The sequence below is a fragment of the Rosa chinensis genome, chromosome 4 (genome assembly GCF_002994745.2).
Source record: "Rosa chinensis cultivar Old Blush chromosome 4, RchiOBHm-V2, whole genome shotgun sequence".
Taxonomy (NCBI): Eukaryota; Viridiplantae; Streptophyta; class Magnoliopsida; order Rosales; family Rosaceae; genus Rosa; species Rosa chinensis.
In genome coordinates this window covers 20,041,736-20,057,343 of record NC_037091.1, presented here as the reverse complement: position 1 = coordinate 20,057,343, position 15,608 = coordinate 20,041,736, and the positions used below count along the sequence as shown (strand labels likewise).

At 38.1% G+C, this 15,608-nt stretch overlaps 2 protein-coding genes across 2 annotated transcripts; one reads left to right on the top strand and one right to left on the bottom strand.

The window, feature by feature from the left end:
- Positions 1 to 625: 625 nt before the first annotated feature.
- On the bottom strand, positions 626 to 1,273 carry LOC121052796. The gene has a single exon (XM_040518674.1). It carries the CDS (start codon positions 1,271 to 1,273, stop codon positions 626 to 628), a length of 648 nt encoding a protein of 215 aa, XP_040374608.1.
- A 3,378-nt stretch (positions 1,274 to 4,651) lies between these two features.
- Positions 4,652 to 5,572, top strand: LOC112198950 (ethylene-responsive transcription factor 4). The gene has a single exon (XM_024340029.1). It carries the CDS (start codon positions 4,652 to 4,654, stop codon positions 5,570 to 5,572), a length of 921 nt encoding a protein of 306 aa, XP_024195797.1.
- The last annotated feature ends 10,036 nt before the right edge of the window (positions 5,573 to 15,608 follow it).

The window sequence follows — 15,608 nt, the reverse complement described above, 5'->3', positions numbered from 1 at the left end:
CATCGAGGTAGGAGCGAAATCCTTTGATCCACTTTTTAATAAGAGGTAAAAAAAAAATGTGTACTCATGAGTCGCAAGTAACACCCTTGTTACCCCCATGATATATAATGGCAGACAGACTAGAGCTCTAACTGAATCATCATAACCAATCACCTGGCCAAAGGCCTGGTATCCCAATATATTTGCCTCTATTACTACTATGACCCGTAGACCGAAAACATTTAAAAAGTCTCACATAACTCAAACGTTACACCAAAACTCAAGTACTCTTTAAACAAAATATAAATAAATAATTACATGATATATTGCATTCCCAAAAAGAGTAATTGCCCAAACAATAACCTGAATAAAATCTCAATTATTATGCTTATCACAATGCCACACCATCAAAATATATATATATTTCACATAAATATAAATATATACGTAATCATCCACTTAGGAGTGACACTAATACCCCCCAGATTCGCAAAACTAGAGAAAAATCATTTTTATAATTAAAACCTCATTTTAACTTACCTATGAACCGTAAACGATCAAGTTCATAGAATATAAAATAAATATTTATTTCCAAAAAATAATTTTGCAATTTAGCGATTAAACCGAAACAATAAAGGAAGTTTGTTCATAAATGAACCTCGTGAGATTTACTCACCTCTGAATGCAAAGCTTGAACCAATAAAGAGCAATCAGATTCAAATAGTACCTGCTCATGCTGTAAAGCCACTGCCAAATTGATCCCTTCCTTTAACACCATCAATTCTGCACGGAAAGGTGACGTTACCAAAGGGAGAGGTCTAGCAGCACCAACTTGAAAATCACCATTAGCATCTCGGATCACAACTGCAGGACCCCCCTTTCTTGTTGCCGGCTGGAATGCACCATCACAATTAACCTTTACCCAATTCTCTTGTGGTCTTGTCCATTTCACCGATTGTCTCCTAATCTTTGTTGGCTGCGCATTTACTTTTTTGAATTCCTCATACCAACCCATAGTGAGCAACACAACCTCAGATGCATGCCATCTTTGTCTCTTATGTTCCCATAATTGGCTATTCCTGTTTTTCCAAATCCCCCACAAGAGCATCAAACACTTAGCTATATGCTCCTTTGTCAAACTATTGATAGCACCCAAAAACCAATCTATAAAATTGTCGCCCGGCCCAGTAGGCAGCTGTAAACCAGCTCTATGCCAAACTTCCTGTGCATATGGACAATCGACAAAAACATGTAAACTGTTTTCCAAAGTATGAGGACACAATAAACACCCCATCTCTCCATTATAGCCTTTTGTGGTATGGTTGGATTTGAATGGTAATTTGTTTCAATAAAGTATGAAATGGTATTGTTGATTACTAGTGACATATGGCGTAGAAATGGTAGTTTTATGCTCATAAGCAGAACTAAGATTTGAAACTTGAAGAGGTCGAGATATAAACCATAAGAATATAGAGAATAATAATGTTAAATGCAGCCCTTAATGCACCTATTTTTTTTAGCATCTTGTGATATTTCTCTTAATTTCCTTTATTGTTTCTTTCTACTTGGCTCCTTCTGGCAAAAACTTTAATTATGACATGCTTTTTCTTCCATGACTCGAAAGCACCCCACATAACTCCGTAATGATTGGAGTAGGGCTCTGATCTGGTGGTATAATAAGTATTGTGTAGTCTGAGGGTCTCCATTCCTACTTATGAATATGAAACAAGCACTTCTACCAAAATCCTTGCATGAAATCATGAGGATTTATACATCCAATATTTTGTGTGTTTGTGTGGCTTGTCTCATCAATCTCATGCATTCAGTACGAAACTTTAAAGGGTAAACTTGCCAATTCTAGTGTTAATGCGGACGTTTGCTAGCTCAATATTATTCATTCATGTTTGAATTAGCTAGGTTTATTCAATATTGAGACGATTACTGTTAAAATCGTTATGCAATGACTAGTATCATACAAGAAGCCATGAATTATCCTTGAAATGAGTTTATAGGTTGGTGTATGTCCTTTTGCATGGATGTGATTAGTAAACCAACAGATTATGCAATGCCAAATTGCCAATTGCTCAACTTCCCAATTAGCCATGCAAATTACCAAATTGTCACTTTCTCGATCACAATGAAAAGTTTGTTTGGTCGATCATGATCAAGAAGATAGCGCAGTCAAGTTGACCATTATCTAAACTCTATTGCTACTTACAATCCCAGATGTGACCAAGTCATTTGTTGATAATATCGACATGAAAATTTTGAGAATGATTCAATCTGCTATCCAACATCAATTAACAGACAATACCATATATATGTATGTACGTATAATTAACTTGAACTACTTTACTAGTAGCTAAACCAGTATGATATACCATATGTAAGTACGTATAATGAACTGCTTATTTTGTTCATATTGGTGCAATTTTTGGACTGCTTCGTTGAGTATGTAAATACACTTAATGATGGTTTTCTTACATTTAACTTTTGTTCATCTATTAAACATTTGAGAGTAAGATCAATGCTTTTTGAAACATCTTAAAAATTCTAATACATGAGCATTTGAATAAATAAAAGAAGTTAGAGTAATACTTCATGCTAAAAATAGAAAAATTTCTAAATCCGCCACTATAGGTCGACTTAGTGCTAGTTAACCTAACGGAGAACATGTTGGCTTCAATATAGTCAATAACATTTAGGTTTTCATACCAACCACCTTTGAGTCTCCCAAAACCATCTTCAAGCCTAGGATCCCTTTATCAGTAAGTTCATTGGTTGGCAAACCTAGATGACCTATCATACATGCCACGCGTCATTCTAAGTGGGTCATTATGCTAAAGAAAACTGATATGCTAATTGACAATTTCTCACTTGCACTCGAAAGAGGAATGAAACTTTGGGAATCTATGGCCGCATTTAAATGACTAGAGTCCCAATCCCAACGATCCAAGGGCCACGGATTCAAGATTAAGACAAAATTCCGGTCCCAATTTACCCACTAATCTCATCCCAAAACAAATTAATGGCCCCTAAGCAAAGCAATAGTTTTGTCCAAAAGTACCCGAAGGCATTTCTGTTAGGAAGATACAAACACCAGAAACGACGGAGCAAAGAGTTTTGGAGCCCACAATCATTGTATCCCAAGCTCTCCAAGTACTAAACTCCGAGATTAGCCTTTGCGTCATCACTAATTAGAGTATTAATTAAAGTTTTAAACTGACATACCAGCCGGATTATTAAAATTCCAATCCAACGTTCCATATCCGTTCTTCATTTACAACCCGACAAGCTTAGACCGCCTTTCTTTGTCACCTTCTCTACGTATGCTTGGATTTTTCTGGGCCAAGCTAAGCCTTGTTCTGGCTCGGCATTGATTAAGCTATAGGATTATGTTTCTGGTTGGCTAATTCATGACCTAGGGTTAGGGTGGATATAATGTTTCATAGTAGTGTAGGTTATTCACGTTTTAAGAAGAACCCGGTCAGTTCTTGTTAATTTCTCTTGTTAATTTCTCTCTTTAGTTCTCTGAAATACAGACTCGCTAAGAAATCCATCGTGAAAGAGGAAACCATAAGTTCAATCTGTCTCCATCCAAATTGCTTTCTAAGTATATTCACTTGTGTGATGAACTGATGAATATAGTCAACTCAAAAGTTTAGATTGTTTAAATGGGTTTGGGTTAAATGATTCGACTGAGAATAGTTTTACACATATTTAATCGTGTTGTATTCAGGTCAATACACATACTAGCAACTTACAATTTAACATAAAGTTCCTTATAATCATAGCAATATAGCATACATGGCTTGTACTGTGATGTAAAATTCAATTAACCTTAAACCTATATATTTGGCTAAATTGATATTTCCCGTGCGAAAAAAGAAAATTATTCATGGTTGATACTAATTCAATAACTCTATTTTTTCTTTCACCAAAAATTGTATTATCACTTGTTTAAAACTGCCACGCAGTCCTACACGTAGCATATACCAGGGATAAAACTCAAGTCACAATCTTCTATCTTCTCATCTTAACTACATCATTATAAAAATACATGTAAAACTACATCACGTACTTAGGCTAAGACTTCAAGTCTTCAACCTTGCTACTTCCAAAGCTAGTTAGCTTTTAAAATTGGGAGTACCGAGTATGAAAGGGTTGTGTATATATCAATCTTGTGGTTGATTCCACAAAATCCCAACGACATAAAAATAAAGTGGAGAAAGTTAAATACAGTATTATTACTAATCAATACTGAAATATCGATGTGAAAACGTTAGAATAATGTCAATCATTAATGATTAGGACTGGTAAATCTTTTAGCACGTATCTAGCTAGCTGAGCTCGATCAAGCTCAAGTACTGAGCCATTTCAAGCTATAAGGCAACTTGCAAGTAAATCATGCGCACGGTTAACAATATAAAATTGTATGCGGAAGATGAAGGCCAGGACAAACAAATAATAGAGATTGGTATAACCTATTATAAACTAATATTCATCAATTCTCGGAGCAACCATTATATATAGTGCCAAACCCTTACAGCCTAAGCCCATGTGTGTTTCACATGGTAATCTAGAAAAGAAAGAAAGGAGCAAAGCCCTAATCAGAACTCAAACACTAGACACTCTCCTACCTAGGTACATCCAGAAATCAATTGTTGTTTGAATGGCAGGACCTGAGCTCACAAAAACCACTATCGCCACCGCCACCACCACAGCCACCAAAGCTATGTCGAAGTCATCGACATCGAGCGCTAAAGCAGCACTTCGGAGGTTTGTTGGGGTTCGGCAAAGGCCTTCGGGGAGATGGGTAGCCGAAATCAAGGACTCTTCTCAACGTGTACGGCTTTGGCTCGGAACCTACGACACTCCCGAAGAGGCAGCAAGAGCCTACGATGAAGCAGCTAGAGCCCTACGTGGTGAAAATGCCCGTACAAATTTTGCAACACCGGTGGCCAACCCTGACAATAACTTGAGCCTTTTGGCTAACTCTTGTCCTAATCCAAATGGCACTTTTATGCCTTCTGGGTTGTCCGATGGACGCCGCAGTGGGGGGCAAGGGCTAAGCTTTTCTTCTTTGAAGGCCAAGTTAAGCAAGAACCTCCAAAGCATTATGGCTAGGAGTAGTGATCATCATAACAAGTCCTCTAAAAGTAGGGTGAGTGATCACTTCACTTTTGCAAGCATATTCCACTTCAGAAAGTATCAGCAGTACCAAAACAACCCGGTAAACCCTTTGTTCGATATGAAGAACATGGAGAAAGTGGTACAGCCTAGCATCATTGTGCCCCATGCTGGAGAAACTAGTACTAGCACTAGCACTGACCCTTCATCTTGGGAAAGTTCTAGTATTTCGGATTGTAGCGACTGGGGTTACAGCTTCAGGCAACCTGGGATGGACTCTGATGGGTCCGATCTTGGGGATGGGTTCATGGACCAAATTATGGGGTGGATGGATAGTCCAGATCAGATGAGTAGCGGTACTGTTGGTGATGATTGTGAGGAGGGGTCAAGGAGTAAGAGGTTCAAGGTTTCTTCTTCTGTAATGGTGCCTTCAACATTTGCTGGATCTCCATATAATAATTAGTACTGGAGATTTTCATACAAAAATTAAAGGCAGGGTATCATGCTATTAAGTGTTTACTTTGCTGATTAATTAATCCTAGCTAGCTTCTTTACAAAACGCTGATAAGTTAGCCCTAAGAAGTTGTTTGCTGACATGCTGCTAATGCATGCTGTTGTACTTCTAGCTAGCTTATGTCCAAGCTAAAAAGTACTTCTCCAAAGTGAATTAATGTACAGAGAGAGAGAGAGAGAGAGAGAGAGAGAGAGATTGGAATAAAAAGTTTAGAATGATTAAATCATGAGATTTCTGCATGTGACGATTTACGAAAACATGACCGAGTTTGGTATTAATGACAAGGAATATGTTAAAAATCAGAGTATATAGACGACAACTTCTTGCTATTTTATTATTTAAACCAAATTTGGACGTTTGATTAAAGACGTTGCATGCCCTAATAAACAAACTACTTTCTCCTTTATATATAATATTCTCAGACACACTTAACCAACTCTGCAGATCGACAAACCCTCTGAATGCCCCATACTATTTGAACGGTGCGGCAAAAATGGCTATCCGCACTTATTCTTAAGCGTCGTCTTTCTGAGGAAGAAATATTTCTTGACAGAAAAACAATGCTGAATTAAATGCAACATGGTGGATTAATTAGAACAGTTTCGAGGTGGTGATGTTTTTATTTCTAAAGTTTTCAAGGTGGCGTTGCTGCTATAGTCATTGACCACAGAAACGTTCAAAACAGTAGTGCTAATTTCGGTATGTTTTAAGCTCTAAGAATGGATAACAGTCAATTCTGACTACAAGCCCTAAACAGAGGCGTTCTATAACCTTTGCACGTTGAATCCGGAAATGAACGTACTTTCCCACAGTTCGTGCATAAAGTGGTATTCCAGACAAGGAATATGTTAAAATCAGTTAATGACAAGTTTCTTACTTTTTTATAGTTGCAATTACTTTGGATGTTTAATTAAAAATGCATCTTAAATGAGCCATTGACATCTCGAATGGGTACTTAACACGAAGAAAAAGGTGAAATAAATCCTCAGCTAACCTCCTAGATTGTTGAAGTTAGCCATTGGTCATTAGGTCCCCCTAACCAGTCCAGATTATGAAATTAATTAAACATGGATCGATCGGTACGTACAAGAAAGTGCAAATTCTAGCTCCACCGTGAGTTTCCAAGTTCATTTCAGATTATGACCATTCTTGAGTAACCTCTATATAAACTAATATTCATATGAGATTAAAGGATTGGGTTCAAAGAAAAGCTTATACAGTAGCTAGATAAATCAACCAATTAATTAACAAACATGTACTCATAACCGGCTGAAGTTCAACAATCATCCATGGCCCAAATTCTGAATTGACATTGCTGGTTGGGAGAGTACGTGAGCCTCCGATAAGAATAGCATATACATGAAAATTCTGAACTAGTTGATTTTCATTTGACAAGAAATTACGTAACTTAAAGCAAAGAAGTAGAGAAGTACGTACATTGTTTATTCTCTTACATCTCTCTAGAGATAGTGGACAGCTATAGTAAATTAATGGGATGAGTTGTGGTAATTTACTGGTAATTACAGTAAACTAATGACACCATAAAACTAAAATCATTTCCTTTTTCTTTTTCTCAATTTATCAAACTGAATTAGAAGTAGTATGTAGATTTGGAAGAGGATTTATAAAAGCAAATGGCCAGATTCACCTGAAAAGGGAGTTCAATTATATATATACTAGCAGGGCTCACCCACTTTGTGTGTTGAGAGAAGTTAAAGGTAGTGGAAAAACTTTTCGTATAACTACCATATTTTCTGCTATTTTTTTTATTTTTATTCTTTTGTTTCTATTTTAGAATTTATTATATTATCCTTATTGATTAATTATATTTCATAGTTTTTTAATTTATAAGGGTTAAATTGGTAAAAAAAATTCAGTTTTGGAGAGCAAGTTCTCTTCTCTTAATAATAGTATAGATATATACACACACACAGCTAACATAAGACCAAGGCTTTAATTACATAGAGGTATAGAAATGACCAAAGCGAGAGCATGTCTAATATATGTTCCGCTAACTTTGAATCTCTTAAATATAAATGTTTGATCATGTGAAAAGTAATTAACAATACTAGGATCAAATCTGGAAGACCCTAAAATGTTATCAGTCTAGCTAATTGGGCAATCCTACAATATATGTTTGTAAAGATGTTAGTTTCTATGATATTAGTTTCTTTCAATCTCTCAGTTTCATATGTATAAAAGAAGTGAACACTTTGCCGTAGGAGGCTTCGTGTTTGTTTTTCTTCAAACCCCCAATCCGCTCTCGCTCGCTGCTACTAACGGGGTCTCGGTTGATTTCCCTTCCTTTATCTACTCAGACACTGGCGGATGCACGTTGGGGCGAGTGGGGGCAGCTGCCCCAGTGAATTTTTTTCATTTGCTCAACAGTTTCATATATATATATACACACACACACACACTATGTTCATCGGTTTTGCCCCCAAAAGAAGAGGAATATGCTGCCCCATGACTTGACTATTGTATAATCTACTGCCTCACAGCAATGCAATTAAACTAAGGAAACTTACACGTGTAAATGTATGGTTACATTTGACTTGTCTACAAGTCTTTCTCTTCTTAATTTTATATTTCTACTTTATAAGAGTTTCACATGTATATAATTTCATAATTAATCAGTTTTAACTTTTTTTTTATTTTTATGAACTACATGATGATCACTAACATTAAATTGTAATAAGGTGGGGTGGTAAGGCTTTGGTCTCTCATTTGAGAGGTGAGGAGTCTGAGCTCTATCAAAGATAACAGTGGGTTTCTTTTTAATGCTTGATGATTTTGTATTTTCATTTTTTTGTTTTGCTAGGAAATATAGTAAGTGTACTTTATGGTAAATAGATAGAAATAAAATATGTATCAAGAAATATATTGATTTAAAGTTAGTTTATGTGTTAGGAAGTTAGAATATGTATTAATTGAAAATATTATCCATGTCGAAAGATTGAAAAATTATGTTTCATTCATTGTAGTATTTTATATTTGTTTGTTCAACCTTTGTTTTTGCCCCCACTCACAAAAATTTCTGTGTCCGCCACTGAGTATGTTTCAGTTCGCTGAGTTGAAGTACCTAATCAAATAATTAATCAATTACTAGTTGCATATTATATGCGCGCTCAAAAGTTGCTCAATCATTTGTAGCAGCTTTTCATTCTTAAGATGTGCTACCGTTCTTCATATTTCATGGACTCATTAAATATGACTTTCACATCACATCCGCCTCTAATCTGTATGAAAATTGATAGAGGCCAAGCACGGCCAATGGGCTGTTAGGCACAGAAAATGGGCTGTTAGGCACCGGCTAGCAAGTCTAAAAGCGGCCAAGCACAGCCTAAATCTGTTATGGACCTGGCACGGCCCGAGCACGACGTAATGTGGGCAGTCCGATTAAAAACACAAAATTTCATTTTGTGTTTTAAAATATTAAAAAATTACAATGAAGAAATTTGAACATTAGACATTTTTATTCAAAATCTCATGATAATTCCACCAATGCTATTTCATTAATGTTGTCAAAGTCGTGAAATAAAACATTATATCCTTATTTTGGCATAAGTATTTTTTCTAAATATTGAATATATATCATTTGAATAGAAGTTGATATCATTAGAGCAACAACAAAAAAGATGTAGTCTACCAAAACTTACATAAGAAATCTGGCAAGAATTTCTGGAATAACCTACCTAAGCTAAAGCAAACCATTAAGGATCAATGGGACGCTCACATTCAAGCGACCCTATACAAGAATGAAAAACCTCACACAGGCTCAATACCCTAATACGTCAGGGCCCAGCTTGCCTCGGCTTGAGCCCAAGCCAGTAGGCCCAAGCCCAAATCAAGTCTTGCCTAGCAAGAAGGCTTTCCGGCCTGCCTCATTAGCCCAAGGTTGAGCCCAAGCCCAAACCCAAGCAAACAGAAGAGGAGCTTCATTGCACTGTGGCTCCTTTGCCTCGGCCATTGTCATGTCCTTTGGCGGCAGACCTTTCCACTACCATATCAGATCGAGCAAGAACAGCCTAGTCTCGGCTGCAACAATCCTCGACCACTTCTCGCCGAAACACGAATGAAGCCAACTGACATAAACCAGGTCTTCCTCTGAAATCCAGCAACACTACTTGCCGTTGACGAAACAGACCGACACTAACTCACTAGAATCAATTCAAGCACCGCCGAAATCGCCTGCTCCTCAAACCCGCAGAAATTCCTCCTCGCTCTAGATCTGACAAAGCAACCCATGCCAGGAACCTTTCCTCAATGGCAAAGTCTTCCTCCTTGCTCGCTTTTGAGAAAGGAGTCACGACTACAACATCGTTAGACACAACGAAGGAATCGAAGAACGCGCCGCTGCTGCTATGTTTCTTCTAAACTAGCACTATCCTTTCAAAAACAACTAGTTGTTGTGCTAAATATTAAATATATGTTTATTAATATAGACTAATCTCACAATAATACAACTACAGAATGAAGAAAAAAAATATGATACTAAATCTTCATTTTATTAATAAAGACTAATCTCACAATAAAATACTAAAAATATATACTTTGAGTTAGTTTTTTTCTTTCTTTCTTATAGTGGAATATAAAAAAAAATATTAGAACACTAATCTTTAAAAAATAAGATTAAGAAAAATGTTGTAGTATTTAAGGAAAACTGAAATTGGGAGAGAATTAAGTCGTACTTTCATTGATAATAGGGGTCTCTTTATATAGAGGATTACAAGTCATAGAATCAGAGTTGTACAAGGAAACGTAATATTACATTGATTGGATATCTTCAAGATTCTTCGATATTAATTGTAATTCTAACCCTATTACCACTAGGTCAAGTAACGTAGAGTTTGGGCCAGACACATATTTTGGATTTACTTGAACACTCCCCTTTGTGTCGCCCAAACGTGGTGCTCCTCTCGTTGCCTCATTAAAAACCTTGCCAAGTAACAAAAATCCAGTAGGACAAAAATAACCTCGGTCGAACGGGAAAAAGAGCATAATACATCATTCACGCTTCAAGACCATACATGTAGACATCTCCCCTTGATGTCTGCATCTCCCCCTGATGACTACGGTCATGGGAGTTTTCGTGGGAGCTTCCATCTCCGAGATCCGATACCTGTCAACCATGAATAGAGGTCAGAGGGAAGATCGGGCTAGCCGGCCTTCGACCCTTCGATGCCTAAGTCAGATACATGTAAGAATGTATACTAAGTAGGAGTAAATGGAGAGTGGTGGCTTACCTTGAGTGTGTAGAGAGACATGTATTTATAGTGTGAGGATGGACTTATCACCTCTTTATTTCCAATGTGGGACTTGGTGTGGCCTACCCGATACCTCAAGTGTATGGTATCAGCATCGTCTTTGGGCATTATCGGCATTGCTTTAAGTGGCTAATGAGCCTTGTGCTTCTGATACTTGTGCGTGAGAGGTATCTATACCAACAAGTCCCGGTCAAGAGTTCTCTTAGGTGGGGAGTTTGTCTATGGTAAAAGTATCGGAATTGCAAGGCGAGTATCCTTGCCACGTGGCTTCTATACAACCATTACCCCCAGTCCCCCAAGTCCCCAGCTAAGAGGAGTCTTAACTGGGGTGGTGATTTCATTTTTCAAGTAAAACCGCGCAAGCATTTATTGGACATTTGGTGAGAGTGTCCTCCTTAGGGTGACCAGTCCCCCGAGTCCGAGGTTGAAGGGTTTAGATCAAGGTCTGCTAGCATATGGCATCAGGTATGCCTGATATAAGGTGTACTTGATACACTTGGTGTCTGCAAGGATAGCCTTGGCTATGTCAGCCCATTTTTGCATGTGGCGATAGTAATAATTTTGGCGTGAATCCGATACTGGCTTTAATGAATGTAGCCGATAGTGGCTGTAATGATGTAGCTGATAGTGACTGGAATGATGTAGCCGATAGTGGGTAGAATGCACTTGGCGATATCATTATTATTAAGCTTGGCACAACCTTTTGTTTTGCATGTAGTGCCATGCAATCATATAATGGATAAAGATGAGATATGGTGATATTGCATGATGGAGAGAAGACATGGTGATATCCCATCGTGTAATGGACAAATAAAATATGGCGATATCATGTCATGGAGATAAAACATGGCAATGTCGTATAATAGAGAGGAAACATAGCGATACAGCGTGAGAAAGATAAACATGGCGATATCGCGTATAAAGGAGAGCGTATCGTGATCATGGTTGTGGCGATATTGGGTGTTTGTTGATGATAGTACTAGGCTATGTCACCACAACCATATTTGTAGCTATTTCATCTTGATCATGTATTTAGCTTGATCGCATTGGGCATTTCACCTTGATCGTATTTCATCTAGGCATTTCGCTTTGCTCGCATTTTATTGAGGCATTTCGCCTTGCTCACATTTCATTTAGGCATTTTTCCTTGCTCGCATATCATTTAGGCATTTTACCTTGATCGCATTTCATTGAGGCATTTCGCCTTGGTCGCATTTCATTGAGGCATTTCGCCGTGATCACCTTTCATTTAGGCATATTTCCTTGGTCACATTTCATCTAGGCATTTCGCCTTGATCGCCTTTCATTTAGGCATTTCGCCTTGATCGCCTTTAAGCATTTCATTGTGATCGCATTGGAGCATTTCACGTTGATTGCATTGGAGCATTTCACAGTAATCGCATTAGAGCATTTCACGTTGATTGCATTGGAGCATTTCACGTTAATCGCATTAGAACATTTCACGTTGATCGCATTAGAGCATTTCACGTTGATCGCATTGGGGCATTTCGCATTGTGATCGCATTGGCAATACAAGAGTTTGCGAGTGATAGCACTTATAGTGCTATATCAACACAACTAGCCATTAGCGATGTTAACTTGGATAGCCATTTAAGCTTTTTCGCGTTAGGCAGTAGTTTGGGATTGCTATACAGCTTGCCCATGCCTTTAGCGATATTGAATTGTATAGCAATTTCGACTTGTTCACATTAGGTAGTTGTTTGGGATTGCTATACAGCTTGCTCATGCCTTTAGCGATATTTTGGTGAAGAAATAAAGCATGGCGATATCGAGACTATTTCATTAAAAATTGCCAAAGGCAGTGACAGAATACAAGGCGATGGTGGGTGAATACATGATGATCATTGGAGAAGACGTGGCGGTCATCCGAGAATACATGGCGATCATTAGAGAATATATGGTGATCATTAGAGAATTGGTAGGCTCTCGGAGGGATTATATAGTAAGGTTATAGATAAGCCAAGATAATATTGCCATGGGCATATTTCAAAGAGTATAGTCATGAGTGTCACTAGGGCACGTTAGAGGAGTTGAGAGTGCCTGCTAGGCTACAAGCGTGAAGCTAAGGTATGAGTGAGTATATGCTGCTAAGGCATAGTGAGTACGTTGAGTATATCGCTAAGGCATGACGAGTTTATAATTGAGGCATGGCGAGTGTGTCCTTCGAAACATGGCTAGTACGCCGCGTTGAGATGTAGGTCGCCTGAGACATGGGTGAGATGTCGTTGAAGCATGAATAACATATCGCGGAGCATGTATATGACATAGCTAAAGTATGGATAGTGTATCGCTGAAGCTTGGATAATATATCGCTAAGGTCTAGAGAAGATACTGCTGAAGTGTGGAGGACATATTGGTGAAGCATGAAGGATATATTACTGATGCATAGATGACGCTGAAGCATAGATAATTAATGCTAAAAGATAGATAATATACAGCTGGAACATAGGGGAGTTATCGTTGAAGCATAAGTAAGATACCGTTGGAGCGTAGATGAGATACTACTAAAGCGTAGAGAAGAGATTGCCAAGGCCTGGATCATATACTACTGAAGCACAGATACGATATCGCTGAAACGTGGCGAGTATTAGGTGTATGTCATTACAGCATGGTGACTGCGTCGTTGAAGCATTAGGAGCATGTCATTACAACATTGCGAGTGTATAGTTGAAACATGGCGAGTGTGACATTTATCACATGAGGATATATCACGTTGAAGCATGGCCATTGTATGTCTGAGGTATGACAAGTACATCGCTGAAACATGGCGAAAGGAATCGTTGGGGCATAGCAAGTATGCACCAAGCGAGTGTATCGCGAAAGCATGACGAGTACATAGTTGAAGCGTGGAGAATATAACGTTGAGGCATAGATAAGATACCGCTGAAGCTCGTTGAGGCATAGATAAGATACTGCTGAGGCATAGAGAAATATTGCTGATGTGTAGATAATATACTGCTAAAGCATAGATGAGATATTATTGGAGCATAGGGAAGATATTGCTGAGGCTTGGATAATATGTTGCTGAAGCATAAATAAGATATAGGTCACTGAAGCATGGATAATATACTGCTGAAGTGCGGCGAGTATAGGTCGCTGAAGCTTAGATAACATGTTATATCATAGATAAAATACTGCTAGAGCATGGCGAGTGTACGCCACTGGAGTATAGCGGGTAGGGTGTACAAGTCCCCCAGTAGCGAGAACATTTATCATGGCGAGTGTATACCATTCAGGCATGGTGAGTATGGGACATTCAGGAATGGCAGGTAGGGTGTATAAGTCCCCCCAGTATCGAGAACTTTTATCATGGCGAGAGCGAGGATTGATCTCGCCGGTGAGATTTCATGTGGATATAAGCAACAGAGGTGCTAAGCATGTAGCAATATGTAGATATAAGATTAAAGTGTTGAAATATGAGTATCGAGTATAGCTCAATGGACAATTTTGTGTGCATGACACTGTTTGGGCCTCTACGCATGTCACAGTTTATGAAGCGAGTATCGCAAGTATATACGTAGTAATGTAATCAAGATAAAAGCATGGCATGTATGTTTAGCATGTAAATCGCAATGGAGATACTAATAACATTGTACATATTATAGTCGTGCTTGATAATCATGAAGACATTTAAAACATTGCATCAACATTAAAGCATAGTAAATATGCTATTAAAACGATCACATTTTGTAGGCATGCTTGGATTGTAGTAATCAATGAAGCATGTAAGGTAGGATATTAGCTTTGATTGAAAAAAAAATAAAATAAATGGGAACTTATCTGGAGCCGTTCACAAGTAGGGAAGATATAGTAGAAAAATTGGAGTTGCCTATATATAAGACTCCATATCGGCTAGCAAGTACCGATAATGCATTTACTTTTGTTCATATAAGGTGCTTGATTGCGTGACTTTGCTTCTGGTAGCATATAGGACGGTGGCCGGGTCCGTCATGGAGTAGGCCATAGTAACCAGGCAGCCATGTATGTAGAACCCGATGACAATGCGTCATGTGAGAATAGAAGAAGTGCTTGAATAATGTATGTGCATGCATAATGCTCCACGTAATAGTCATAGGTTGTGGCCATTGACCACTAGTGCTTGAATAACTTAATTGTGTGTACAGGCTTTAGTGAACACATTTAGAGTGCTTTGGTGTAGCCAAACTTTGCATGTGGTTACTCATGCCTTGAACTAGTGTCGTGAATAACAAGAGCTTCATGTGATAAGTCTGCATACTTGAGGGAAAAGATACAGCAACTATACTTGAAGACTACTATGTGGTGAGCGATGCAGCTCGTAAGTGATCAGAATTTTAAACCACATGGAGAGTATTTTCAATTAATAAGGAGAGCAGGAGCCATGTTTGGCTTCATAAGAGGTGAAGAGATTTATTCAAGTACACTTTAGTAACAAGACACTACTACAAAAAGTTAATCACACAACACCAATCACACAACGGAACAGAAATCATATGTTGTGTGTTTAAGTAAAGTCTATTGTACAACGGTATTAGTGATGTTCTGTTGTGTGAATGTCAACAAAATGATAACTTGTTTATCAGAACTACATTGCACAACGGAATTAAGTATTTTCCATTGTCTGAGTCTTAGAAAATCTAGCGGCAGATTTCCTTCCACTCTGGAGTCTTGGTTGCCTCTTGAAATCTGAAATTTGGGCTATTAAGCGCAACGGTGCT